The 27,283-nt window shown below is 37.2% G+C and overlaps 1 protein-coding gene across 1 annotated transcript in view; it reads left to right on the top strand.

Annotated features, from left to right (window-relative positions):
• The window catches only part of ZGRF1 (zinc finger GRF-type containing 1), an 84,046-nt gene that overhangs the window by 41,172 nt on the left and 15,591 nt on the right, over positions 1-27,283 (top strand). The window contains exons 10-19 of the mRNA XM_023219968.3: positions 1,097-1,247; positions 3,371-4,023; positions 4,715-4,853; positions 5,893-6,077; positions 7,435-7,631; positions 10,475-10,614; positions 19,722-19,865; positions 20,512-20,626; positions 22,007-22,269; positions 25,013-25,172. Of these exons, the coding sequence (XP_023075736.1) occupies positions 1,097-1,247; positions 3,371-4,023; positions 4,715-4,853; positions 5,893-6,077; positions 7,435-7,631; positions 10,475-10,614; positions 19,722-19,865; positions 20,512-20,626; positions 22,007-22,269; positions 25,013-25,172 (2,147 nt within the window). The remainder of the gene's footprint in view (positions 1-1,096; positions 1,248-3,370; positions 4,024-4,714; positions 4,854-5,892; positions 6,078-7,434; positions 7,632-10,474; positions 10,615-19,721; positions 19,866-20,511; positions 20,627-22,006; positions 22,270-25,012; positions 25,173-27,283) is intronic.

Raw genomic sequence — 27,283 nt, 5'->3', positions numbered from 1 at the left:
TTTTTTTTTTTTTTTTTTTTTTTTTTTTTTTTTTTTTTTTTTTTTTAGAAGGATCCCAGCCTGTTGCCCAGGCTGGAGTGTAATGGTGTGATCTCAGCTCACTGCAACCTCGCCTCCCAGGTTCAAGCAGTTCCCGTCTCAGCCTCATGAGTAGCTGGGATTACAGGAGCACACCTCCATGCCTGGCTAATTTTTTGTATTTTAGTAGAGACAGGGTTTCACTGTGTTGCCCAGGCTGGTCTCGAATGCCTGACCTCAGGTGATCCACCCGTCTCAGCCTCCCAAAGTGCTGGGATTACAGGAGTGAGCCACTGTGCCTGGCTATTGTCATTTATTAAGGAAAATATCATACACTCACTAACATACTCATTTTAGCAAGTTCAAATCATTTACAAGAGTATGAAGTTATAAGTAAAAGAGCTTTTCCCCCAATTCCATTCCCATCTGAAACCACTCTAACAATATGGTATGTATTCTTCCAAATTTTTTTCTTTTATTCTGTGCTTATACAATTATATATATTGTATATATGTTTGATCATCATATTAGATTTTAAGATGATTAATTTCTGGAAGAAGCAGCAGCAAAATTAAATGCTGTTCTAACAAGAATAACATGTGAACTGTATAGCTGGGATATATTTTGAAATTTCACTTCATTTTGGAGCAATGTCTTGAAGTTTAGATCAACTATGGACTTGAGGACATAAGAGAAAACTGTTCAGTGCTTGAGTCTGCAGGGATTTAGACCTTCACAGCTATAAACATTAGGTCTAATTTGGCCTGAGTCCCTTAGAATGGCAATTGATCTTCAGGAACAAATCCTAATAACCCAGACCAGTCCAAATCAAAATCTGACCCACTTCAAATAAATCTGAAAGATTTTTTGCTCTGTATTTTACTGTTATTCTTGTTGATTTTAGTAAATTTATCCCGTCCTTTTTGGAAGAAGTTTTATAGTTGTTGCCCCCACCATAGCTCTACATAATGTGCTTTAAATCATTATTTTTATAATATAGATTACTAGAATTCATTCAAACTAAAGAAAAAAAATCAGAAGATTTTGGTCTGTAGTTTTGATTCTTCTTTCTGTGTAGGTGACATCACCAGAACAAAACGTCTCTACGTTGAGCCCTATTTCTACCTTTTCTTTGAACTCAAGAGATGAAGACTTCATGGTAGAATTCTCTGAGACGTCCCTGAAAGCAAGAACTTTACCCGATGATCTTCATTTTCTCAACTTGGAGGGTAGTCGTTACCATATTGCTCTAATATCTGTCTATTCATTTAAGAGATGAAATTTTTTATTTGAGAGATTATTACACTAAATATATCTTAGAACGAGATTCAGTGTCATACCCCTTGAAGCCTTTCCATAACCTTTCTTCCTTTGAACTTTTTCTATCATAGATAGCTATTCCAGGTACAATATTCCCTTCTAGCTATCTAGTTCCTTCTTGTTTCTCCTCCCAACTTTGTCAACACAGACCCCTGAAAGTATCTTCTACCATTGTCAGTACTTCTCACAGCTGTAACTGCAGCATCTGACCCCTTTACAGCCCCTTCCTGTTCCAGAGGAATGACTCATTGCAAATGTCTCATCAATACCATTGGTTGACCTTAGCGTAACCTCTTAGTTTCTCTTTTTTGCTTTGGGATCCTGAACTCTTCAACTGCTGTTCCACACTTGCATGCCTAGGACTCTGGGTTTTCATATATTTTGGCCCTTCACTGTGAGTCAGCTTCTGCTTTTTGATGAATATAATACTATTCCTCTAGGATCCCTTTCACTAAAATTTCTTTTCTTCTCTCTTTACTTATAATCTTATCAATAGATCTTCCCCTGATTCTGAATTTATGTTGGGTGAGGGGTGAGTTGTAGATAATGTTTTTGATTTTGGATGGATGATACAAAAAATTTTGTAATGTGAATTGGTAGTTGGGTTAGAGAAGATTTTATGGGTGTGCTTGGTAGAAGACAACAAGGTAGAGAAGAATCAAATACACGGGAGTGGGTATTCAAGAACAAGTGATATGATAATGAACGGTAGATGATTTTCACAGTTATACCATGAATCTTTTAGTTTAATGGATTTTTAAATTTTCTGTCAGTGTTACTTGATTGACTTGTTAGAATTACAACATAGCACTTTATAAAAGAATATTCATTGGCTCACCTACTGCTCTGCTACTTTCCAGATGATCTCCAGAGTGTATTTCCAGTAAAACAAAAACTCTGTCAGGAAGGTACATTATTATAAAATAGGTATCCATAGTATTGTCAGATAAAAACTATCAGCTTGCATAATTCTGATGCAGTATTATTCATTTTTTTATATATTCAACAAATATTTATTGCTGCTTAGATTTTTAGGAATAGATCACTAAAGCTGCTGACACACAAAGAATCATTAGAATCATTAAACTTTTTCAGACAGAATTTGCCATGAGTTTACCAGAATTCTACTCTTTTTTTTTTTTCTTCTTCTAAGACAGAGTCTCGCTCTGTCGCCCAGGCTGGAGTGCAGTGGCCAGATCTCAGCTCACTGCAAGCTCCGCCTCCCGGGTTCATGCCATTCTCCTGCCTCAGCCTCCCAAGTAGCTGGGACTACAGGCGCCCGCCACCTCGCCCGGCTAGTTTTTTGTATTTTTTAGTAGAGACGGGGTTTCACCGTGTTAGCCAGGATGGTCTCGATCTCCTGACCTCGTGATCCGCCCGTCTCGGCCTCCCAAAGTGCTGGGATTACAGGCTTGAGCCACCGCGCCCGGCCCAGAATTCTACTCTTATCAAACACCATTAGATCAAAATAAAGCTAAAATCTTTTTTACTCTGAAGGGTAACATAATTCATGAGTGTAAAAATATCTAAAGGAAGTTACAATCGCATAGTCATATAAATGAACCATGAATTTCAGTCTCTGGAGAAAGAATGAAAGTAGATATAAAAAACTAGTCTAGGTTCTTATCCTGACTCTGCCACTTTGTAGTTATGCTACCTCTAAGCCTTTGTAACCGCATTTGTAAAATGAGAATGGTGCATATTTTGGTTGTCGTTAGCTTTAAAGTGCTTTGAAAATGTTAAGTGCTATATAAACATAATTTAGTAATTAGGAAAAAAATCATTAGTTAAGGAGAAGAAGAAAAAGAAGGACTTCATCAACCCTAAAAATGTTTCAGTATATATGAATTAAGCTTTGAAATCTTTTTTTTTTGAGATTAAAACCATTAATTTTTTTTAAGGAAATAAAATAATATGATTTTTTTTTTTCAGGGCAAGTTGCTACTTTTTGCTTTTGTATACCCACTGTTTTCTAGAGCCTAGGTGATAACTAGTAGAACATTTTTATTTAATCAGCATTCTCTTTTTTCAGGGATGGAAAAATCTAGTTCTCTGGAGAGTGAGAACCTTCAAAGGCTTTCATTAGTAAGTAGAACCCAGGTTCCACTTATTACTTTGCCACCTACTGATGGGCCAGCTGACTTAGACTCTCATTTGTGTATGATCAACTCTAACACATACAAGTCTTCTGGCTCCCCCATGCTCAACTTGTGTGAAAAGTCAGCAGTTCTTCCTTTTAGCATTGAGCCTGAGGACCAAAATGAAACCTCTTTCTCTGAAGAATCTGGGGAAGTGACTCCAGGGGATGTTTCACTTCTCAATAATATGTCTACTCAGAGCAAGTGGCTGAAATATCAAAACACATCCCAATGCAACGTGACTACTCCAGACAGAGTTGATAAGAGAATAACTGATGGCTTTTTTGCTGAGGCTGTTTCTGGGTTGCATTTTAGAGACACAAGTAAAAGACAGAGTGATGTTGTCAATGAAAGCTCTCTAAACTCTGTGCATTTGCAAATGATAAAAGGCATGCTCTATCAACAGCAGCAGGATTTTAGCAGTCAAGAATTGGTTTCCAGAAAGAAAGTACTTTCTCTGAATTTGAAGCAGACTTCTAAGACAGAGGAAATTAAAAATGTATTAGGAGGGTCTACCTGCTACAACTATAGTGTAAAGGATTTACAGGTGAGGAAATGTACCAGTCTTGTACATTTTTCCAATAGTTATTGTCTGAATTTCAACAAAAGAATTAACAAAATATACTGCATAGGAGCAATTTGAACAGATGGCTTTTTTTGATCCTAACTCTGAGCTGCAGTCACATCATCTTTTACTTAAAATCTCTCGTAATAGTAGTGAACATTGAATGAAATGATTTATTTTAAAGTATCTGGTACAGTGTCTGGTACATTATCAATACTTAATAAGTGATAGCTCCTATTTTTGTTTCCATCACTACTACCATTACAATGATTATTTTTACTTTTGACTGTCAATTGTGTTTGCTGATTAAGTCATCATTAGGGTAAAGGTGCATCTTATTTCACGTTAATTGTGAATAATCCTTATTATAGTCATAACCAGAAATAAAGATGCATAATGATCCATTCACATCAGTTAAACTTTTCCTAGCAAAAAATATATAAAAACTTATTAAGGGGCAGATAAGAAAAGTTACTCTTATTTAGGGTTAAAAATGCCATTCGTAGGTATTCTTGCTGTATTTGGTTTCTCATTTAAAATTTGAAAGTAATTTTCAAGAATCCTAGAAATCAAAAGAATTAATTTAAAAAATTAGTCTATGAAAAATAATTTACTTTTTAGTAAACAGTATTTTTCTGGAGTTGCTATGATAACTTGAATTATTCCATTGCAGGAGATAAGTGGCTCTGAGCTATGTTTTCCAAGTGGGCAGAAAATAAAATCTGCTTATCTTCCCCAAAGGCAAATTCACATACCAGCTGTTTTTCAGTCTCCTGCTCATTATAAGCAGACTTTCACATCTTGCCTCATAGGTATGGCTGTTGAGTTTTTATTGTATTACGATTGCTGCTTCATGTAAGTAGTAGAATTGTGAGAGTATGATACATTATATTGTGAATTTTCATACTAAATATCTCATTCAAGATTTGTTATTTTTCATATGTTCTAGTTTTTGAACAGTAACTTTTATTCTAATTTCAGATCAAAACTGAGTTTTAAAAGTGGGAGATGACAGTCTTCTTTTTTTTGAGACAGGATCTCACTCTGTTACCCAGGCTGGAGTGCAGTGGAGCAGTCTTGGCTCACTGCAACCTTGCCTTCCAGCCTCAAGCAATCCTCCCGCTTCAGCCTCCCGAGTAGCTGGAACCACAGGTGCACACCACCATACCCAGCTAATTTTTTTTTTTTTTTGAAACAGAGTCTCGCTCTGTCCCCCAGGCTGGAGCGCAGTGGCCCGATCTCAGCTCACTGCAAACTCCGCCTCCTGGGTTCACGCCATTCTCCTGCCTCAGCCTCCGGAGTAGCTGGAACTACAGGCACCTGCCACCATGCCCGGCTAATTTTTTTTTGTATTTTTAGTAGAGACAGGGTTTCACCGTGTTAGCCAGGATAGTCTCGATCTCCTGACCTCGTGATCTGCCCGCCTCAGCCTCCCAAAGTGCTGGGATTACAAGTGTGAGCCACCGCGCCCTGCCAACCCAGCTAATGTTTGTATTTTTAGCAGACATGAGGTTTCACCATGTGGCTCAGGCTGGTCTTGAACCCCTGGGCTCAAGCAGTCTACTCACCTTGGCCTCCCAAAGTGCTTTGATTACAGGCATGAGCCACCACACTTGGCCAGTATTATCTTTTGCAAGTTAAGAGTTTTTCTTTCTTTCTTTCTTTTTTTTTTAAGTAGAAGTGTTACAAATGACCTGTTAAATTTAGCAGAAAATAACTTTTAAAAATGGAAATTCGTATTGTGTATGACCCTCTTTAAAGGCTATTCAAATTTAGCTACAAACAGCACATGTAATACAAACAAAATTATTTTGTATTTAATTTTCTGCTCTATCTCTTTTTTTTTTGTAGAACATCTAAATATATTGCTCTTTGGGTTAGCACAAAACTTGCACAAAGCTCTTTCAAAAGTTGACATATCATTTTACACATCATTGAAGGGAGAGAAACTGAAAAACGTAGAAAGTAATGTGCCATCCTGCCATCACAGTCAACCTGCAAAACTTGTCATGGTTAAAAAGGAAGGTCCAAATAAGGTATTCTTGCTTCCCTTCCCCCTACCATACCAAATACTTCTCTTATAAAGGGTTTAGGTACCTATTACTTCATGATAAGCTTAAAGAGTGAGTCTTAAGAGCTTTCTATTTGAGGTGCTAGTACCTAACACTCATTAAATCTCAAAGTTTTATTGAAAGAATGATCTGTGCTCTAGGATACAAAAATATGAGCTAAAATTAACCTTCAAGTTACTTAGAATCTTTTTGTGTAGTATTTTTATTTTTTTTATTATTATTTTTTTTTAGAGACAGGGTCTCACTGTTGCCCAGGCTGGAGTGCAGTGCCATGATCATAGCTCACTGCAGCCTTGAACTTCTGGGCTCAAGCCATCCTCCTGCCTTGGCCTCCCAAAGTGCTAGGATTACAGGCATAAGCCACTGTGCCCACCTGAAAATTTTACATACTTCTGTAATTGATAAAATAGGAGGAATATGCCTAAGTTATAGTGAGATCACTGAGAAGGGGGATGTGTTTCAACCTGAGAGCTTAGAGATTTCAGGAATGAGCCTGAAAAAATTGAAGGTTGAAACTAGTCTACCATGTAATCCCCAGTACAAGTAACAGATAAGGCCAGAGGAATAGAAAAGTAGGCTGACTTAATTTATTTTGTTAATAATATATTACGGAGGGAGTCAGGTTAGTAAAACATATGTTGATTGATGACTTATACTCATTGTAGAACTGTGCTTTCATTCATAATACAATTTGCTTCTACCGTTTGCATATCCCACTTTATTGTTAGCTAAGTGTATAAATTTGGATTTAAATTTAGGCGTCAGAAGCCAAAATTCTTAAATAGTGGTATAACTGTGGACTAAAATATAGCTACTAAAAGTCTTTGTTTTCTTTTTAAGATTATTTGATGACATAGTTTCATGCTCATACTATGTTGTTGGGTCAAAGGGTAGGTTACGGAGTAGAAAATGTATCATCTGAGTTTTGTTTAAAAAATTTTACGTGTGTTTGTTCTTGTTGGGTTGTGGTGTGTGTATACTTACGTGAATGAGAAAAAAGGATAGAAATAAATGGATAAGATATTCAGTGCTTCTGGGCAGCTTTCAGGTTGTTTATAGTGAACATTTTAAATCAGAAAAACAAATTTTCAAATAAGCTTTTACTCTCAGAATAATGTAATCTTTTGATAAAGAGAAAGTAAATGGAAAAGCAGGTGGTTTTAAATTTTAAATTAATAATAAAGTTAAGTTGTATAGTGACTAATTTACTGGAGTACAGTAATGCCAAGCAGTCTGCATAGAAGCCTTGACAAACACAAAAATAATCGAAAAATAAAAGCTTTTTTTCCACTAAATGTTAATCTTTTTTCGTTCGCCTTAGGGTCGTCTCTTTTATACATGTGATGGACCCAAAGCTGATCGATGTAAATTCTTTAAATGGCTTGAGGACGTGACTCCAGGATATTTAACACAGGAAGGAGCTCGACCTGGCATGGTTTTAAGTGATATTAAGAGTATTGGCTTGTACTTAAGAAGTCAAAAGATACCACTCTATGAGGAATGCCAGCTTTTGGTGAGGTACGTTTTATAGTACCAAGCGATTGCCTGTGATTATATAAGAGAACGACAGCCTTCACAGAACCATCATCAGTTTTGAAAGAGATTAAGATAGGAAAACTATTTAAAAGATGGAATACCTCAGTTTCTAAACCTGCAAAATGGGAATAAGTCTTTTTTTTTTTTTTTTTTTGTTTGAGACGGAGTCTCGTTCTGTCACCCAGGCTGGAGTGCAGTGGCCGGATCTCAGCTCACTGCAAGCTCCGCCTCCCGGGTTTACGCCATTCTCCTGCCTCAGCCTCCCGAGTAGCTGGGACTACAGGCACCCGCCACCTCGCCCGGCTAGTTTTTTTTTTGTATTTTTTAGTAGAGACAGGGTTTCACTGTGTTAGCCAGGATGGTCTCGATCTCCTGACCTCGTGATCCACCCGTCTTGGCCTCCCAAAGTGCTGGGATTACAGGCTTGAGCCACCACGCCTGGCCGTCTTTTTTTTTTTTTTAATTATATAGTGACAAGATCTTGCTCTGTTGCCCAGGCTGGAGTGCAGTGGTGTGATCCTTAGCTCACTGCAGCCTTGAACTCTTGGGCTCAAGCTCTCCACCCGGCCCAGCCTCCTGAGTAGGTAGGACTTCAGGCCTATGCCACCACGCCCAGCTAATTTGAAATTTTTGTAGTGTTGGAGTCTTGCTATATTGCCCAGGCTGGTTTTGAACTCCTGGACTGAAACGATCCTCCCATCTCAGCCTCCCGAAGTGCTGGAATTAGAGGCGTGAGCTACTATGCTCGGCCAGGGAATAAGTCTTTAAAGTTATTTCGGCTCCCTCTAAACATAAAATAGTGTGAGCAATATCAGTATAACTAGCAGGGTGCTGTTTTTCTAACTTATTTTATGTATAGTTGGGGCTGTTTTCCACAATCCTAAGGGAAACCCTATCCGGCAAACCATAGGAATAATTTTTAGCAGTGTGGCATAATAAATAACTCATTGTTTGCATGTCTGACCTACGTAGCTTATAGGATAATAGAATGCTACTTTTTGGAAGTATGTCTTTTATAAAAGTTTAGATTTTTCAAAATAAATATAAAGACCATTTGCATGGTGATTTAATAGTAACATTTTTATTGGGAGCTGATATATGCCAGGCCCTCTTGTAACTAGGCACTTTACACGAATTTTTTTTTTTTCTTTTTCTTTTTTGAGACGGAGTCTCACTGGCTCCCATGCTGGAGTGCAGTGGTGCGATCTTGGCTCACTGCAGCTCCGCCTCCTGGGTTCACACTGTTCTCCTGCCTCAGCCTCCTGAGTAGCTGGGACTACAGGCGCCCGCCACCATGCCCGGTTAATTTTTTGTATTTTTAGTAGAGACAGGGTTTCACTGTGTTAGCCAGGATGGTCTTGATCTCCTGACCTTGTGATCTGCCTGCCTCGGCCTCCCAAAGTGCTGGGATTACAGGCGTGAGCCACTGCATCCAGCCTCACATGAGTTTTTTTATGTAATTATTATAATAGCCTGTAAGATGGAGATATGGGAATAAGTTATTCCCATTTTATAGTTTGGAAAATGAGGTTCCTCAAAAAAAAAAAAAATAGAACTATCATATGATCCAGCAATCCCAATCTTGGGTATGTATCCAAAAGAAAGGAAATAAGTATATCCAAGAGATACCTGCACTTTCATGTTTATTTCAGCAGTATTCACAATAGCCAAGATACGGAATCAACCTAAGTGTCTGTCAGAGGATGAATGGATAAAAAATATGTGGTATATAAACACACACACACACACGCACACACACAATGGGATCTTACTCAGGCATAAAAAAGACTGAAAGCCTGTAATTTGCAACAACTGGAGGTCATTATGTTAAGTGAAATTAGCCAAAGGCCAGGCATGGTCTCACGCCTGTAATCCCAGAACTTTGGGAGGCCAAGGTGGGCGAATCACTTTAACACAGGAGTTCAAGACCAGCTTGGGCAACATGATGAAACGTTGTCTCTTGAAACCTGGTCTCTACAAAAAATAAAAAAATTAGCCAGATGTGGTGGCCTGCACTTGTAGTCCCAGCTACTTGGGAGGCTGAAACAGGATGAGCCCAGGAGGTGGAGGTTGCACTGAGCCAAGGTCATGCCACTGCACTTCCAGCCTGGGCAACAAAGCCAGACTCTGTCTCAATCAGTATCAAAAAAAAAAAAAAAAGAAAGAAGCCAGATACCAAAAGACAAATCTTGCATGTTCTTACTCATATGTGGAACTAAAAAAGCAGATCTCATGGAAGTAAGAGAGTAGAATGGTGGTTACCAGAAGCTGGGAAGAAAAGGGGATGGGAAATGAAGAGAGGTTGGTTAAAATGTAAAAAAAAAAAAAAAAAAAAGTAAAAGGAATACAGTAGGGAAATTATAGTTAATAATTTATTGTATATTCAGAATAACTAGAAGAGAAGAATTGTAATGTTCCCAACACAAAGAAAAGATCAGTGTTTGAAATGATGAATATCCCAGTTTCCCTGATTTGATTTGATCATTACACAATGTGTAAAGATACCAGGAGATCACTTGTACTCCTAAAGTATGTGTAACTATTATATACCAATAAAACAAATTAAATTTAAAGATTTTAAAAAGCACATGAGGTGTTCTACCTTTCAGATACTTTTCTATCTCAGTCTCTTCCAAAACTGATGACAGTTCTGTGAGAGTTGTTATTTTCTTACTTTGATAGAATATATTTATATTTTGTATACATGTATGAAAGTAGGTACACATATAAAACCTGGTTCTTTTCATACTATATTTTAAAGATTTTCAAAAAACTTGCACCTTAGTATTATTACAACTCATTTTTATTTTTTATTCCCTTTTCAGAAAAGGATTTGATTTTCAGAGAAAACAGTATGGCAAACTAAAGAAGTTTACTACTGTAAATCCTGAGTTTTATAATGAACCAAAAACCAAACTTTATCTTAAGCTGAGTCGGAAGGAAAGTTCTTCAGCTTATAGCAAAAGTAAGTTGATCTGATCATACTGGTGATTCAATCTAGTCTTATATTTCCATTACATGCAGCTGTATAAGTTGTTTATATTAAACAATTTTATATTAAATTTTAAAAGTATAATTTAATAGTACTGTGTATTATAAACTAATTATATAATAAATTAGACCATTTCTAAAAAAATATTTTAAGATATTAGGGCTTTTTAAAAACTTCATTAAAAGGGATACCAAAAACATTTAATTCGTTCTTGGAATCATATAAGTAAGTATATTGAATCAACTGTGCCCTGATTTAATGTCAAAAATAAACTGAAAATACATAATAATGAGTTTGTTGATGCTTCTTTTATTGTCTATGTAATTTGGCAACATTGAACCCCAAATTTTGTATATTTGCAAATAAAATCCTTTAAACATTTCCCCCCACCCCCGAGACAGAGTCTTACTCTGTTGCCAAGGCTGGAGTGCAGTAGCGTGATCTAGGCTCACTGCAGCCTCTGCCTCCTGGGTTCAAGTGATTATTCTGCCTCAGCCTCCCGAGTAGCTGGGATTACAGGTGCACACCACCAAGTCCAGCTAATTTTTGTATTTTTAGTAGAGATGGTTTCACCATGTTGGCCAGCCTGGTCTTGAACTCCTGGCCTCAGGTGGTCCACCCACCTTGGCTACCATGGGATTAGAGACATGAGCCACCATCCCCGGCCAGCACTGAGTGTTTTTAAAGGACCTTAGGTGCACTAAGTTGGATTAATCATTATTTGTGATTTTGTGACCTACTCTTAGTCATTGGTCCTCGCATAGCTCACTTTCAGTTAGTTAGTTAGTTAGTTAGTTAGTTAGTTAGTTAGTTAGTTAGTTAAAATAATATAATAAGCATTTATGAGCCCACAAACCAAATCAAAATCTAGTACCTTTATACTAACCTGCATTTAAGTTAACCCCACTACCTCATCTTGTCTCTCCAAACCCAAGGTAATTATCATTTTGATCCTTGCACACACCAACATTTTTCTTTCCTTTGTGTATAGATTTATGTAAATGAATTCCTAAAGAGTCAAATAAAATTTTTAGTTTTTTTAGACCTTACTAAAATGATGTCATTCTGTATATAATCTTTTGGAATTTATCTTTTTTTGGTTAGTATGTTGCTACAATTTATCCATGTTGTTGTTCTTTTTGTTTTTTTTTTTTTTTTTTTTTTTGAGACAGAGTCTTGCTCTGTCGCCCAGGCTGGAGTGCAGTGGCTGGATCTCAGCTCACTGCAACCTCCGCCTCCCGGGTTCACGCCATTCTCCTGCCTCAACCTCCCAAGTAGCTGGGACTACAGGCGCCTGCCATCTCGCCCGGCTAGTTTTTTGTATTTTTTAGTAGAGATGGGGTTTCACCGTGTTAGCCAGGATGGTCTCGATCTCCTGACCTCGTGATCCACCCGTCTCGGCCTCCCAAAGTGCTGGGATTACAGGCTTGAGCCACCGCGCCCAGCCCATGTTGTTGTTCTTAAATCTAGTCTAGATTATTTGTTTTGACTGTTGTATAATATTTTGTAAACATGCTATAGTTTATTGTTTTCATTGTTTGGGTTTCCAAGTTTTACCACTGTGAACAGGGTGTTGTGAATATTCTTGTACTGTCTTGTAGATATGTACAGGTTTCTTTTGAATATTACTCTAGGAATAAAAATGCTGCATTACAGCATATGAAGATACTTCACACATCTTTAGATTGTAGTGCCAAATTGATTTCCAAAGTGGCTCTATCAGTTTGTATTCAACCCGAGTATAAGAGATCTTATAGATCAACTCATTCAAATGAGTGTAAGATGATTGCATTGTGGTTTTAGTTTACATTTCTCTGCTCACCAGTGATGTTAAAATACTCTTCATGTGTTTATTAGTTACATGTGTTTCTTCTTAGCCATTTTACTCTTGGGTTCTTTATAACCTTCTTTTATTTATAGAAGTTCGTTATGTATTCTTCATATTAATTCTTTGTTGATTATGTATATTGTGAATATCTGCTCCTCAGCATCATGTCTTTTCACTTACTTTAAGATATCTTTAGATAAATAAAAATCTTAATTTTACAATAGTCATATTTATTGTAATCTTTTCTTTTTGACAGTGCTTTTTATATCTTATCTTAAAAATCTTTTCCTATGCTGAGTTCTAAAATTACTCACCTATATTTTCTACTAAATGTTTTACTGTTTGGTTTTTGACATTTAAATCTTTATTATTAATTTCCATAATTTTTTGAGGGAAGAGGTGGTATTTGGTTACATGAATAAATCCTTTAGTAGTGATTTCCAAGATTTTGCTACACCTATCACCTGATCGGTATACACTGTACCAAATTTGTAGTCTTTTATCCTTCACCGCCCCGCTTCCCCTTTCCCCTGAGTCCCCAAAGTCCATTGTATTATTCTTATGCCTTTGCACCCTCATAACTTAGCTCTCTCACTTATGATTAAGAACATACGATGTTTGATTTTCCATTCCTGAGTTACTTCACTTAGAATTGTCTCCAGTTCCATCCAGGTTGTTGCAAATGCCATTTTTTGTGCCATTTTATGACTGAATAGTATTCCATGGTGTGTGTGTGTGTGTGTATGTATGTATCTATCTATCTATCTGTATCACAATTTCTTTATCCACTCGTTGATCGATGGGCATTTGGGCTGGTTTCACATTTTTGTAATTGCGAATTGTGCTGCTATAAACGTGTAAGTATCTTTTTTGTGCAATGACTTCTTTTCCTCTGAATAGATACCCAGCAGTGGGATTGTTGGATCAAATGGTAGTTCTACTTTTAGTTCTTTAAGGAATCTCCACACTGTTTTCCACTGGTTGTACTAGATTACATTTCCACTAACAATGTAAAAGTGTTCCCTTTTCACCACATCCTTGCCAACAACTATTAATTTTGATTTTTTTGATTATGGCCATTCTTGCAGGAGTAAGGCAGTATTGCCTTGTGGTTTTGATTTGCATTTCCCTGATCATTAGTGATGTTGAGCATTTTTCATGTTTGTTGGCCATTTGTATATCTTCTTTTGAGAATTGTCTATTCATGTCCTTAGCCCACTTTTTGATGGCATCATTTGATTTTTTCTTGCTGATTTGTTTGAGTTTCTTGTAGATTCTGAGTGTTAATCATTTGTCAGATGTATGGATTGTGAAGATTTTCTCCCACTCTGTGGGTTGTCTGTTTACCCTGATGATTGTTTCTTTTGCTGTGCAGCTTTTTACTGATAGTTTAATTAAGTTCCATCTATTTATCTTTTTTTTTTTTTTTTTTTTTTTGAGACGGAGTCTCGTTTTGTCCCCAGGCTGGACTGCAGTGGCATGATCTCGGCTCACTGCAAGCTCCGCCTCCCGGATTCACACCATTCTCCAGCAGCCTCCAGAGTGGCTGGGACTACAGGCGCCCACCAACACGCCCGGCTAATTTTTTGTATTTTTAGTAGAGACGGGGTTTCACCGTGTTAGCCAGGATGGTCTTGATCTCCTGACCTCGTGATCCGCCCACCTCGGCTTCCAAAGTGCTGGGATTAGAGGCGTGAGCCATCGCGCCCGGCCTATTTTTGTTTTTATTGTGTTTGCTTTTGGGTTCTTGGTCATGAAGTCTTAGCCTAAGCCAGTGTCAGAAGGGTTTTTCTGATGTTCTAGAATTTTTATGGTTTCACGCTTTAGATTTAAATTCTCGATCCATGTAGAGTTGATTTTTGTATAAGGCAAGAGGCGAGGATCCAGTTTCATTCCTCTACATGTGGCTTGCCAATTATCCCAGCACCATTTGTTGAATGGGGTTTTTTTCCCCCACTTTGTTTTTGTTTGTTTTGTCAAAGATCAGTTGGCTCTAAGTATTTGGTTTTATTTCTGGGCTCTCTATTCTGTTCTGTTGGTCTATGTGCCTAATTTTATACCAGTACCATGCTGTTTTGGTGGCTATGAGATTTAAGTCTTCAGTCCACTTGAAGTTGACTTTTTTTTTCTTTCGTATATGGTGTGAAGTAGGGATCCGGTTTCATCTTTTTCTTTTTAATTGCCAATTTTGCTAGAATAGTAACTATTTTTTATTGATTAGTCTCTCTTTTCCTCACTGGTCTGAAATGCCACGTCTGTCATATAATCAAGTTTAAAGTGACTGTGTGTGTTCTGGACTCCCTATTTTATACTGTAGGTTAATTTGTATATTGTTTTACCAGTTCCAGATTGCCTTAATTACCATAGCTTCATAAATCCTGATATCAAATTGTGCAAGTTCCCCTCTGTGTTCTTAGATGTGGCCTGACTGTTCTTGGTCCTTTACTCTTTCATATATATTTTAGAATCATCTTACCAAGTTTCATGAAAAACTTCTTGGGATCTTGATTGGAATTGTACCTATAAAGTTGAGAAGGGATGCCATCTTTAAAATACCAAGATTTAGAGCTGAGCATGGTGGCTCACACCTGAAATCCCAACACTTTGGGAGGCCAAGACAGGAGGATAGCTTGAACTCAGGAGTTTGGAGACCAGCCTGGGCAACATAGTGAGACCTTGTCTTAAAAAAAAAAAAAAAAAATTAAGATTTAATACCATGTACTTGCTATATCTCTCTGTTTATTTAAATTTTTTTGTGACATCTTATAATAAAGTTTTACAAATTTCCCTGTGGAAGTTTTGAATATTTTTATCTTAAATTTATTCATATTCTCTGATACCACTGTATTATTTGTGTTTTTGTTCTTCTGACCAGTCTTGCTTGAGGTTTGTCTTATTTTGTTATTTTTTTCGAAGAACTGACTTGGTTTTATTGATCAGAAGATCAGCAATGTATTTTTGTTTTATTTTTATTGTTGTCGTTGGCTTCCTCTCTAATTTTTATGATTTCTTCTATTTTGTTTAGGATAGTATCCTCTTCTTTTTTACACATCTTAAGTTGATACTTAGCTAATTTTGAGGCTTTTCTCTTCTCTAATACACTTATTAGGGCTGTAAGTTTTCCTTAAAGTACCACTCTATTTTTTTTTTTTGAAATGTAGTCTGGCTCTGTTGCCCAGGCTGAGTGCAGTGGCACAATCGTGGCTCACTGCAACCTCCACCTCCTGGGTTCAAGCAATTCTTCTGCCTCAGCTTCCCATACTCCTGTACTGGGACTATAGGCACCCACCACCACACCCAGCTAACTTTTTGTATTTTTAGTAGAGATAGGGTTTCACCATGTTGGCCAGGCTGGTCTTGAACTCCTCACCTCAAGTGATCTGCCTGCCTAGGCTCCCAAAGTGTTGAGTTTACAGATGTGAGCCTCCGCGCCTGGCCTACCAGTCTATTTTTGCTGAAGTAATCTTTTCATTATAATTCAGTTTGTTTTAAATTTCCCATTATGATTTCTTTTTTAACCTGTGAGTCATTTAGCATGTGTTTTAATATTCAAAAATGTAGGGAATTTCTAGTTTAACTTTTTATTAACTTCTGACTTAAATATGTAATAGGTAGATATTTTTATTTTTATATTATTCTTTAAAATTTATTAAATTTATGTATGTATGTATGTATGTATGTATGTATGTATGTATGTATGTTTGAGTCGAGTCTTGCTCTGTTGCCCGGGATGGAGTGCAGTGGCACGATCTCAGCTCACTGGCTGGCACTCTGATTCTTATTTCTTTATGTGTTATGTGCTCTTTCTGGCTGGGAGTTTCAGAATTTTCTCGATTACTTTGATAGTCTTATATTTCTCTATACAATGTCTAACTGGGTTTTTCCTTGTTTCTCCTTTTGGGCACATTATGGACCTTTTAAATCTAAAGTTCATTATCTTTTTTTATACTTCTGGGAAATGGATCTTCATTATTTCTTCAAATAATCTTTCTTTTTATCTCTTTATTCTTTCCCTCCTTTCTAGATCTTTTATTATTTAAATGTTAGCACTTCTGAACCTGTCTTCCAAATCTCTTAGTTTTTCCTTTATATTTCCTGAATTTTTGTCCTTTCTTCCTTCTGGGAAATATCATCAATGTGATTATCTGAATTGGCTATTGATTCCTCAAATGTATTAATCCTGCTATTTATCAATTATATTTTTCCAACCTAATATTTGTGTTCATTTCTTTTTCCTGTTTTTTGTTTTTTTGTTTATTTTGTTTAATTTTTGAGACAGGGTCTCATTCTGTCACCCAGGCTGGAATAGAGCAATCATGGCTCACTGCAGCGTTGACCTCCTAGGCCCTAGTGATCCTCCCACCTCAGCCTCCTGAGGTGCTGGGATTATAGGTTCAAGCCACTACACCCAGCTAATGTTTTTATTTATTTGTAGTGATGGAGTCTTGCTATGTTGTCCTGGCACATCTCGAACTCTTGGGCTTAAGTGATCCCCCTGACTCAGCCTCCTAAAGTGTTGGGATTGTAGGCATGAGCCATTGTGCCTGGCCTGTTTTCCTGTATGTATGTACGTATGTATTTATTTATTGAGATGAGTTCTCACTGTTTTGCGTAGGCTGGTCTCAAACTCTGGGGCTCAAGCAATTCTGTCATCTCAGCCTCCCAAGTAGCGAGGACTACAGTTATGTGCTACTGCACTCGGCTGTTATTATTTTACATTGTTACTATCTTCCTTTACCTCTTTTTTTTTTTTTTTTTTTAAGTCTTTGTGTTCCTTGAATGTCTCAATATTTTAGCCTGTGAACTCATTTTCCCCTGGCGGTATCAGCTTTTCTTTCTGGCAGTGCATGTTGGGGAAGGCCCATTCCAGTCTGGTCAGCTCGAAGGAGCTCAGGGAGTTGAGGGTGTAACTGAGCTATTGGGTAGAGAGCCCCAGGCACTAGAAAACCACAGTTACCCACAGAATGATCCCTAAAGTGAAATCTAAAACCTCTGATTAAAAGGAAAATGCAACATTAAGATGTATCATTTCTTAGATTGTAAAATCCTTTAGCCCTAGGGATTTGGAGGTGAGGTAGAGACTGCCTGTGATCAGTGAGTTACTATCTGGTTTTCTCCACACTTTATGGCACAGGGCTTGCATTGCTGCCCTGATTTTTTTTTTTTTTTCCTCCAGAGGATTTCTGGACCAGAAGTATAAATTGCCTTATGGATGGGTAGGCCCTATTTGTCCCAGTACAGTTGGGGATGGGGAAGAGGATGGGATGGGAAGCAAGAACAGAACCCCAAGAGGTTCCTCACCCTCTTTGATCTCCTCCTCCTCTACAGGCCTTCTGCACTTGGCCAAAATCACTTCAGGTACACAAACCCCAGTTCAAAACAGGCCCTCCAACTCGAGATTTTCCGTGGTTTTCTCCACTTCTCTCTCTGTTCCCCACAGAAAGGAAGCCAACAATCATACTAATTCAGCATCTTAGATGACACCAGAATCAGGAATCTCCTATATCTTTATTTTTAATTCAAAAGTTTTTTTGAGCATTGTTTTGCATGTTTTGAATTATGTTATTAATTTAGTAAGTAAAAAGAATTTATAATGTGACCTTTGAAGGAAACTTTTGTGCAGGAACATTATGTATGTTTTTATTTTTTAAATGTATATCACATAGAAGACATTCATGAAGTGGTTGGATTTTTAGAAATTAAGCATTTGAGATCATTTTTTAAAAATTAAAAATCTCCAAACCAGCATTTGGGGAAAAAAGAAAAAAATTAACAAGTAATACATAAATATATACAATGAAAAATCAAGGTATAAAGAAATATATACAGTTAAAAGTGAAAGTCTTTAATACCTTTATTTTCATTCCTTATAGGTTACCATTTTTAAATGCATATGATTAAATAATTACTAGATATATTCAGTCTTAAGGTTCTCTTTAGTTTATTTTCTTCACTTGAATCTCTCATTCCTATTTGCAGCAGGGAAAATTTAAGATGAATCCAATTTGATAGATTTTGTCCAATAAATTTCAGACTTGGGTCTGAAATTTGGGTATTGAAATCTTAGTCGCTGTCCAGTTTAGTCTCTCTTTCAGGGCTTCCACACCTTTCTCATTTCTAAAAACCCTGTTCCTCCCTGTGCCTACTTTTAATATCACAAGATACACATGCTAATTACTAAATAGTTGCTAGAGGGGAGAAAGATCCGCTTCCCTGAAAGAGGCTTGTTAGTGAAGATGGGATAGTATATTGCTATTTTGTGATTATTTCTCAGCTTGCTAGAACTGCTAATACCCTTATTGATCTGATCTTTGGCACTATTCCAATTGCTGATGCCCTGGCAGTTGGTTTTCTCAGCCTGAACTGAGTCCAATATTACTTTTTTTGTAGCGTGTTAAGTGGTTGCTGTGGTCTAAATGCGTCCCTCCGTCCTCCACTCCCCCTGCCAAATACGTATTTTGAAATTTGATTGCCAATGTATTAAGAGCTGGGGCCTCTGGGAGATGATTAAGTCACGTGGGCACTGCATAACTTAGTCCTGCATGGGATTAGTGACCTTATAAGAGGTTAAAGGGAGTGCCTTGGCCCCTTTGCACCAGTGAGAGTGAGCCTTCACTGGTTATTCACTGGTGCTCTGCTGGCACCTTGATCTTGGACTTTTTAGCTTCCAGAACTGCTATGAGAAATACACTTCTACTATTTGTGAATTACTAATTTAAGATATTTTGTTATAACAGCCTGAACGGACTAATACAATAGTCTTATGGGCTAGCTTATGTCCTGCCTTCTTAGGAGTTCTGTGGGTTCATGCAAAACCTAGGGATTTCCATTGTAGCAAACTCATCTTCCCATGTGATGTCTCTGCCCTCCTTCTTCCTCACCCTGGAATTCTGCCATCTCTTTAGTCTTTTTCTGTGTGATTCAAGAGTACTGTATTAATTGCAGAATCTGATGTTGGTTCTTTTGTTCAGGAGCACTCCCAACCTTTAGGTTGATAGTTGATGAATATCTTTCCAGAGCTTTACTTCTCATCATGTGTATGTGTATGTGTACTATAGATGTATGTACACACATGTGCAAATACATGTAATTTAAAAAATATAGAACCATTCTGTATGTCTGTGTAGTATTTAAAAATGTTTGTCTTCACACCAACATGGCTCATGTATACATATGTAACAAACGTGCACGTTGTGCACATGTACCCTAGAACTTAAAGTATAATTAAAAAAAAAAATGTTTGTCCTTTCAGATGATCTTTGGGTGGTTTCAAAAACCCTAGACTTTGAGCTGGATACTTTTATTGCATGTAGTGCTTTCTTTGGACCATCGTCTATCAATGAGATAGAAATACTACCTTTGAAAGGCTATTTCCCTTCCAGCTGGCCCACTAACAGTGAGTATTACTATGTTCATTTAGTTTATATTTAAAAAGAATGATAGACAAGATGCACTGTTTGATTAAAGCCAATAAAAAGCACCCAACTCTAGTTTCTACTATTGTGTACAGTGTGTTCTTGAAAATGTGTGTGAAAGTCGAATATATAGATATTTCTGTGAGGAAGAATGGTGTGTGGGGGATTGTTTTGTTCTAATTTTCTAATTAGATTGCTGTGATTTTCTGTTTTCCATACATTTCTATGAAGTAATTGAGGAAAAAAATGCAAGAAAGTGTTTAAAAATTATACAAATACTACTGTATGGCACAAATGATATGTTGATTAAAGGAAACTGCTGGCTGTGAAGTTGTGCTACAATGTACTAACTCAAAACAGGTGTTCTTGTTCGTTTGTTGATATATAGAAGTCCAAATATGGTTTAAATTATGCAATTTGTGGGTACCCATTATAAAATGAATGAGCAGATAGCATAGTAATTTAATGAATAAAAGTTTGGGATCTCTGTGTGTGTGTTTAAGGGTTTGTTTTATGTCATGTGCTTAATTCAGTAGCCAAACTCTGAGTTATGTGAACATTTAACACAGAGTTTTTATGGGCCATTTTATTTACGTCGAATGTTTATTTTCTGTATCCTCTGTACAGTGATTGTCCATGCGTTATTGGTTTGTAATGCTAGCACAGAACTGACTACTTTGAAAAACATTCAGGACTACTTTAATCCAGCTACTCTACCTCTAACACAGTACCTGTTAACAATGTAAGTCAATTTTTACCTTTGAGTCATTGGTATTAAAAAATGGTAACCAGAAGTAAAGATGAAAATTCAATAAAAGTACATTATATAAATGTTGCCAATAAAATTGTACTTATTTTTTAGACTACGACATTACTCTCTGTCAGTAGTTACAAAGAGAAAAGGGGCGGGGCACAGTGGCTCATGCCTGTAATCCCAGCACTTTGAGAGGACGAGGTGGGCAGATCACCTGAGGTCAGGAATTTGAGACCAGCCTGACCAACATGGAGAAACCCTGTCTCTACTAAAAATACAAAATTAGCTGGGCATACTGGCTCATGCCTGTAATCCCAGCTACTCGGGAGGCTGAGGCAGGAGAATTGCTTGAACCTGGGAGGCGGAGGTTGTGGTGAGCCGAGATAGTGCCATTGCACCCTAGCCTGAGCAACAAGAGTGAAACTCTATCTCAAAAAAGAAAGAGAGAGAAAAGGAAATATGCAGTATTTTTCATCTATTTATTAAGGTTTGAGCTAATAAATGTTACTGTAAATTTTTTCACTTTGTCAGGAGATAATTTAAGGATCATTTCGGTATTTATTTTATTTTTTATTATATGTATTTTTATATCACAAATTATTTAACATTTAAAGGAATCATTTTACAGCTTGAATCCAGTGTATATATTGCTACTGATTTTATTCTCGATATAGCCATATCTCGTTTTCAATTTCTCAAGCACCATGTCCCTTTTTAAAAAAATGGAAGTGATATTATATTAAATGCATTACAAATGATAGGAAAAGTCCAGTTTTCAATTTGGAATATTATTATCTATCTGTGATGTTTTATTTTTCTCACTATAATGAAGTCCTAGGTAAAAAAATAAATATCCTTATGATTTAATTACATTATTTATCCAATTTGAAATGAATTTTCGTAGAAATAGAAATAAGAACAATTCATGTGATGTAGTTTTACCTGAAATGAGGGCTAGATTAATTATCTAAGTCAGGTTTGTATAATAGAGCATGGGTTTTAAAGTTAGTCTACCACTAATTTGTGGTGTGGTATTGGGGGAAAAAATTCAATATTCTTGTATCTATATTTGGGATAATTAACTAATTAACTACTTCCTAGTGTTGTGAAGATTTCATCAAGTAATATGTAAAATGCTCAGCAAAGCGTCAGCACGTAGTAAGTATTCAACAAATGTTAGTTCTCTTCTACCCTCCTCAATATTGGAGTATGTATCCATTTACAATATATATCCACTTACTGTTTGTTTCTATAAAAAACTGTTCTCTGTAATGCTTACAAAGTGATGGCTAAGTTGTGAATTTTTCTACTCATCTTTTTCAAATGTCCCTATTTTTAAAAATTGCTTATTTGCTTCATTTTTATTAGGTCTTCGCCAACTATAGTTAGTAACAAAAGAGTCAGTAATAGAAAATTTATCCCACCAGCCTTCACAAATGTCAACACAAAATTTGAACTACTCAGCCTAGGAGCAACATTGAAGTTAGCTAGTGAGTTGATTCAGGTATACAAGTTAAACAAAGATCAAGCTACAGCTCTAATTCAAATAGCTCAAATGATGGCATCACATGAAAGTATTGAAGAAGTGAAGGAACTGCAAGCTCATACCTTACCTATCACTATCATACATGGTAAGAAGCAAGAAATAAAATAATTGTAATTGTTTTCTTTTTTTTTTTTTTTTTTGAGTTGGAGTCTTACTCTGTCACCCAGGGTGGAGTGCAGTGGCTGGATCTCAGCTCACTGCAAGCCCCGCCTCCTGGGTTTACGCCATTCTCCTGCCTCAGCCTCCCGAGTAGCTGGGACTACAGGCGCCCACCACCTCGCCCAGCTAGTTTTTTGTATTTTTTAGTAGGGACGGGGTTTCACTGTGTTAGCTAGGATGGTCTCAATCTTCTGACCCTGTGATCCACCTGTCTTGGCCTCCCAAAGTGCTGGGATTACAGGCTTGAGCCACTGTGCCCGGCCTAATTGTTTTCTATTTGTAAGCTTTTGTAACTCAGTCTGCTCCTTTATAATTTCCTAGTCAAATGAGGTTCAAGAATAACTCTAAGCAGACTTTTTAATCTGTACCCACTTTGGTAAACTGTTAGATGAGAACAGAACTGACTACCCTAAAAAAGGAGACTTATTAGTGTATCTGATGAATGAGTAGCGTTATTAGCTTATGGTCAGAATAACTAGATTTGATTTAGATGTTTACATGTTGCTGTCCTATAGTAAACTTAACTTGATTAGCAAAACCTTTTGTTTATTCCTAGTCAGCTCACTCTTCTATCCTTTATATCAGTGATTACAAACCTTAATTCTTCTCATAACCTCATTCTTGCCCTTTCTCTTGATCTTGCCTCTAAAAGAGGAAATGGAGGTCATAACAGAAACTGCTTTCAATGTCCTGCCTGCCTTCTCCAATTTACCTGATTTTGGAGCTGTTCTTACTGCTTGGTTCTGTCATAGCAAAGGCGATTTACTTCCTCCTACTTACAGTAAATAGTTGTATCTGGATTCTGTTGCCTCAGTAGCACATTTTCCCTCATAGACCTCTACCCCAAAGCTAATCCTACTTTTTTGTCCTATTTTGAGGAATTATATCATATCCACCCTGTTGACCAAATCAAACCTGAGAGTCATCCTAGATTATTCTCTCAAGATTAAGTGACTCTTTCTTAATCCTCCTCTTATTCTCTCACTATTCATCTCCTGCCATCAGCTTAGTCACTGAGATGTGTTCCTTCTAGATTCTATCTGTCTTTCATATTGAGTATCTCTTCTCCAGTTTACTTGTATCCCCTCAATCCAAGCCTTCATCATACCTCCATATAGCCTAGTGGGTAAGAGTGTGGGCTCTAGAGTTAGAATCCTGAATTTACATTCTGACTCTATCATTTGTTAGCTGTATGATTTTGGGCAGGTTATATATCTCTTAATCTTTAATTTCCTACTCTGCAAAATGGAGATCATAATAGCATTCACCTCATAGGGTTGGAGGATTAAATGAGTTAACATACGTAAAGGGCTTAGAACAGTGCTTGGCACATGGGAGGTGCTTACTAAAGTTGACATTTATTATTGTTGTAATTATCTCACAAACTTTCTAATTGATCTACCATTAGTTGTGCCTTACTTCATATTTTCATTCAAGTTGTTTTTTTAAAACACACTCTGATTAAGTCAAACTCATTGCTTGGCCTCACACCTGTAATCCCAGCACTTTGGGAGGTCAAGGAGGGTAGCTTGCTTAAGCTCAGGAGTTCAAGATCAGCCTGGGCAACATGGCAAAACCCTCTCTCTACAAAAACATTTAAAAATTAGCTGGACATGGAGGCATGAACCTGTAGTCCCAGCTACTTGGGAGGTTGTGGTGGGAGGCAGCCTACCTGGGAGGCAGAGGTCGCAGTGAGTCAAGATTGCACCACTGCACTCCAGCCTGGGCAACAGAGCCAGACCCTGTCTGAAAAAAACAAAACAAAACAAAAAAAAACAACCATTGCTGAAAATCTTTAGATGACATCTGCTGGCTTCTGAGATAAGATTCAAACTTTGTTTAGCTATAGCAAACAGAACTTTTGTGATTTACCTTACTAGCTCCCGTGCCTACCTTATCAGCCTCATCTCTTACCTATTTGGTAGAGGTTATATAGAAAAGTTACTTTAACAGCTATATGCTTTGTCATGGCTCTGCCTGGAATGGCCCTTTCTCTAAGCAGTCTGGATATCTTATTCTGGAAGTCTTAGTTCTACTTCTTAATTTTAGGAAGTACTCCCATCTCCATCAAAGCAGGGATAGATTTTCTTCCTTCTGTGATCCAAAATAATATTACTTACCATATTATTTCTAATTATTACTTTACTTGTTTATAATTTTAAGTAGGCAATGGTCTCATTAAAAGTGGAAGTATTTTGGTTATCTATCCCCTGTGCTTTGCACATAGTGAGCACTCAGTGTTTTTTGAACACATTAATTAATGGAGGAGGGAGAGATGGATGAAATATTTGTTATGCCTATAGAAATTTATGTTTGACCAGGCACAGAGGCTCACGCCTGTAATTCCAGCACTTTGGGAGGCCAAGGCAGGTGGATCACTTGAGTTCAGGAGTTTGAGACCAGCCTGCCAATATGGTGAAACCGTGGCTCTACTAAAAATACAAAAATTAGCCAGGTGTGGTGATGCACGCCGGTAATCTCAGCTACTTGGGAGGATGAGACAGGAGAATCACTTGAACCTGGGAGGCGGAGGTTACAGTGAGCTGAGATTGTGCCATTGCACTCCAGCCTGGGTGACAGAGTGAGACTCTGTCTCAAAAAAAGAAAAGAAAAAAGAAATTTATTTATTTTATGCTTTTTATTTTTTCTTCTTCTTTTAAAATAATTAGGTGTGTTTGGAGCAGGAAAGAGTTATTTGCTGGCAGTGGTGATTTTGTTCTTTGTACAGCTGTTTGAAAAGAGTGAAGCTCCCACCGTTGGAAATGCAAGGCCATGGAAACTTCTAATTTCTTCTTCTACTAATGTGGCTGTTGACAGAGTACTTCTTGGGTAGGCATGACAAGTGCATTTAAGTAGCTATTGTTTTGGAATATTGTTGAGAGAGGCAACCCACTATGGGCCCTGAGTATCCATGTACTCTTGCTGGTTATGCCAAGAATGCAAGACATTTGTCTCTGACCCGGGAGTCAGCATCTATGAAACAGTAACAGGCTAACTAATTAGTTTGTAAGTAGGATAAAATAAAAACCAAAACTGGAAATTTTGGCACAGTAATAATCGTGCAAAAATTCAAGTTCATCCAAGAACATGTAGGGCTAGAGATGTATTGTTGGGGGAGGCAGTCTGCCAGGGGCCCTGAGCATCCCTGCTGGGATGCCAAGGATGCAAGTTCCTGACCATTCTTACCCAAAACATTTCTCACCTTTTGTTTGCAATAAGCAACTTTGACTGATGAAGTAATGTCTCCCTCCAGGACAAACAGCAGGCTTGCTTATTACTTGTTATAAGATATTGGATCCCCAGCCTCAGTGGTCTTGCCCTACTCTTCAACCCACGGCATGTGCAGGCATCTACCTGGATGCTGTTTGTCTCCTCATGTGACTTGGGAGCCAAGGGAAACCAATGTAGATATGTTGATAATTATACTGCTTCCTGTGCCATGAGTAAAAGTCCTTTGTCTCTGTCCTAGGAGTCTTGGGTCTATTACCTTAGAAGTAGGTTAAAATCAGGCTGAGCACGGTGGCTTACGCCTATAATCCCAGCACTTTGGGAGGCCAACATGGGCAGATCACTTGATGTCAGAAGTTCAACACCAGCTTGGCCAACATCGTGAAACCTCGTCTTTACTAAAAATACAAAAAAACTTAGCCCGGCGTGGTGCCAGGTGCCTATAATCCCAGTCACTCAGGAGACTGAGACAGGAGAATTGCTTGAACTCAGAAGGCAGAGGCTGCAGTGAGCTGAGACTGCACCACTGCACTCCAGCCTGGGTGACAGAGGGAGACTGTCTCAAAAATAAAAATAAAAAAATAAAAAAAAAGAAGTAGGCTAGAATCAAATTCCAGAATCAGTAGTTATAGATTAGTCTCTTGTTCATCTGCCTATATGAACACATCATAGTAAAATGGCTTAACAATTTAATATATTATGTTTTTTATTTCAATAAGAGGAATGCAAAGAAGACAGTAATCTGTTTTGAAGGTAATTTTTGTGATTGCATAAGACTTTAGTAAAAATGCAAAGAATATTACAGTATTTCACCAATATTCCAATGTTTAATGATCTGAATTCAACATAAATGGCAAAATTTGGTTAGGAGAAACAGTCATTATTTATAAGCCTAGGCATTTTAAAAATTAATTTTCATAATTATACAAGTGAATGCTTATGGTAGAACATATGCAGACTACACAGATGTTTTATTATATTTATTTACAGATTTTTAAATACACACTCATACATTTTGTTTTCCGAATTTGAGATTTAATAGTATGTGTTGTTTGTGTCCTGCTTTTTTTACTTGAAAAGTTGGCTCACGCCTGTATTCCCAATACTTTGGGAGGCTGAGGTGGGCAGATCACTTGAGGTCAGGAGTTCAAGACTAGCCTGGCCAACATGTTGAATCCCCATCTCTACCAAAAATATGAAAATTAGCTGGGAATGGTGGCACATGCCTGTAATTCCAGCTATTCGGGCAGCTGAGGCACAAGAATCACTTGAACCCGGGAGGTGGAGGTTGCAGTGTGCCAAGATCACACCACTGTACTCCAGCCTGGGTGACAAAGTGAGACTCTATCCCAAAAAAAAAAATTAGAAAACATAATTTTTTATAACTCTATTATATTCAGTGATTTTCTTATATCATACTTTAAGCAATTTTTGATCAGTAAATTATTTCCAAATTCTTGCCAGTATGAATTATATTATGACAAAGATCCTTAAACATAAAACTGTATCCATTTCTGATTCTTTCCTTAGGAAAATAATCCTAAGCCTAGAATAAAAGGTATGAAAACTTTTAAGCTTCTAAATATACTTTTCAAAATTTCTCTTCAAAAAGATTCTTCCAGTGTACACTCTTATAAGCAATTTAAAAGAGTGGCTGAGGACGTTTTGTTTGTTTGTTTGTTTGTTTTTAATAAAGACAATGAAGAGTTACC

The sequence above is a fragment of the Piliocolobus tephrosceles genome, chromosome 3, assembly GCF_002776525.5.
Source record: "Piliocolobus tephrosceles isolate RC106 chromosome 3, ASM277652v3, whole genome shotgun sequence".
Taxonomy (NCBI): Eukaryota; Metazoa; Chordata; class Mammalia; order Primates; family Cercopithecidae; genus Piliocolobus; species Piliocolobus tephrosceles.
The sequence above is the reverse complement of the archived record's forward strand: the minus strand, read 5'-3'. Positions and strand labels throughout refer to the sequence as shown.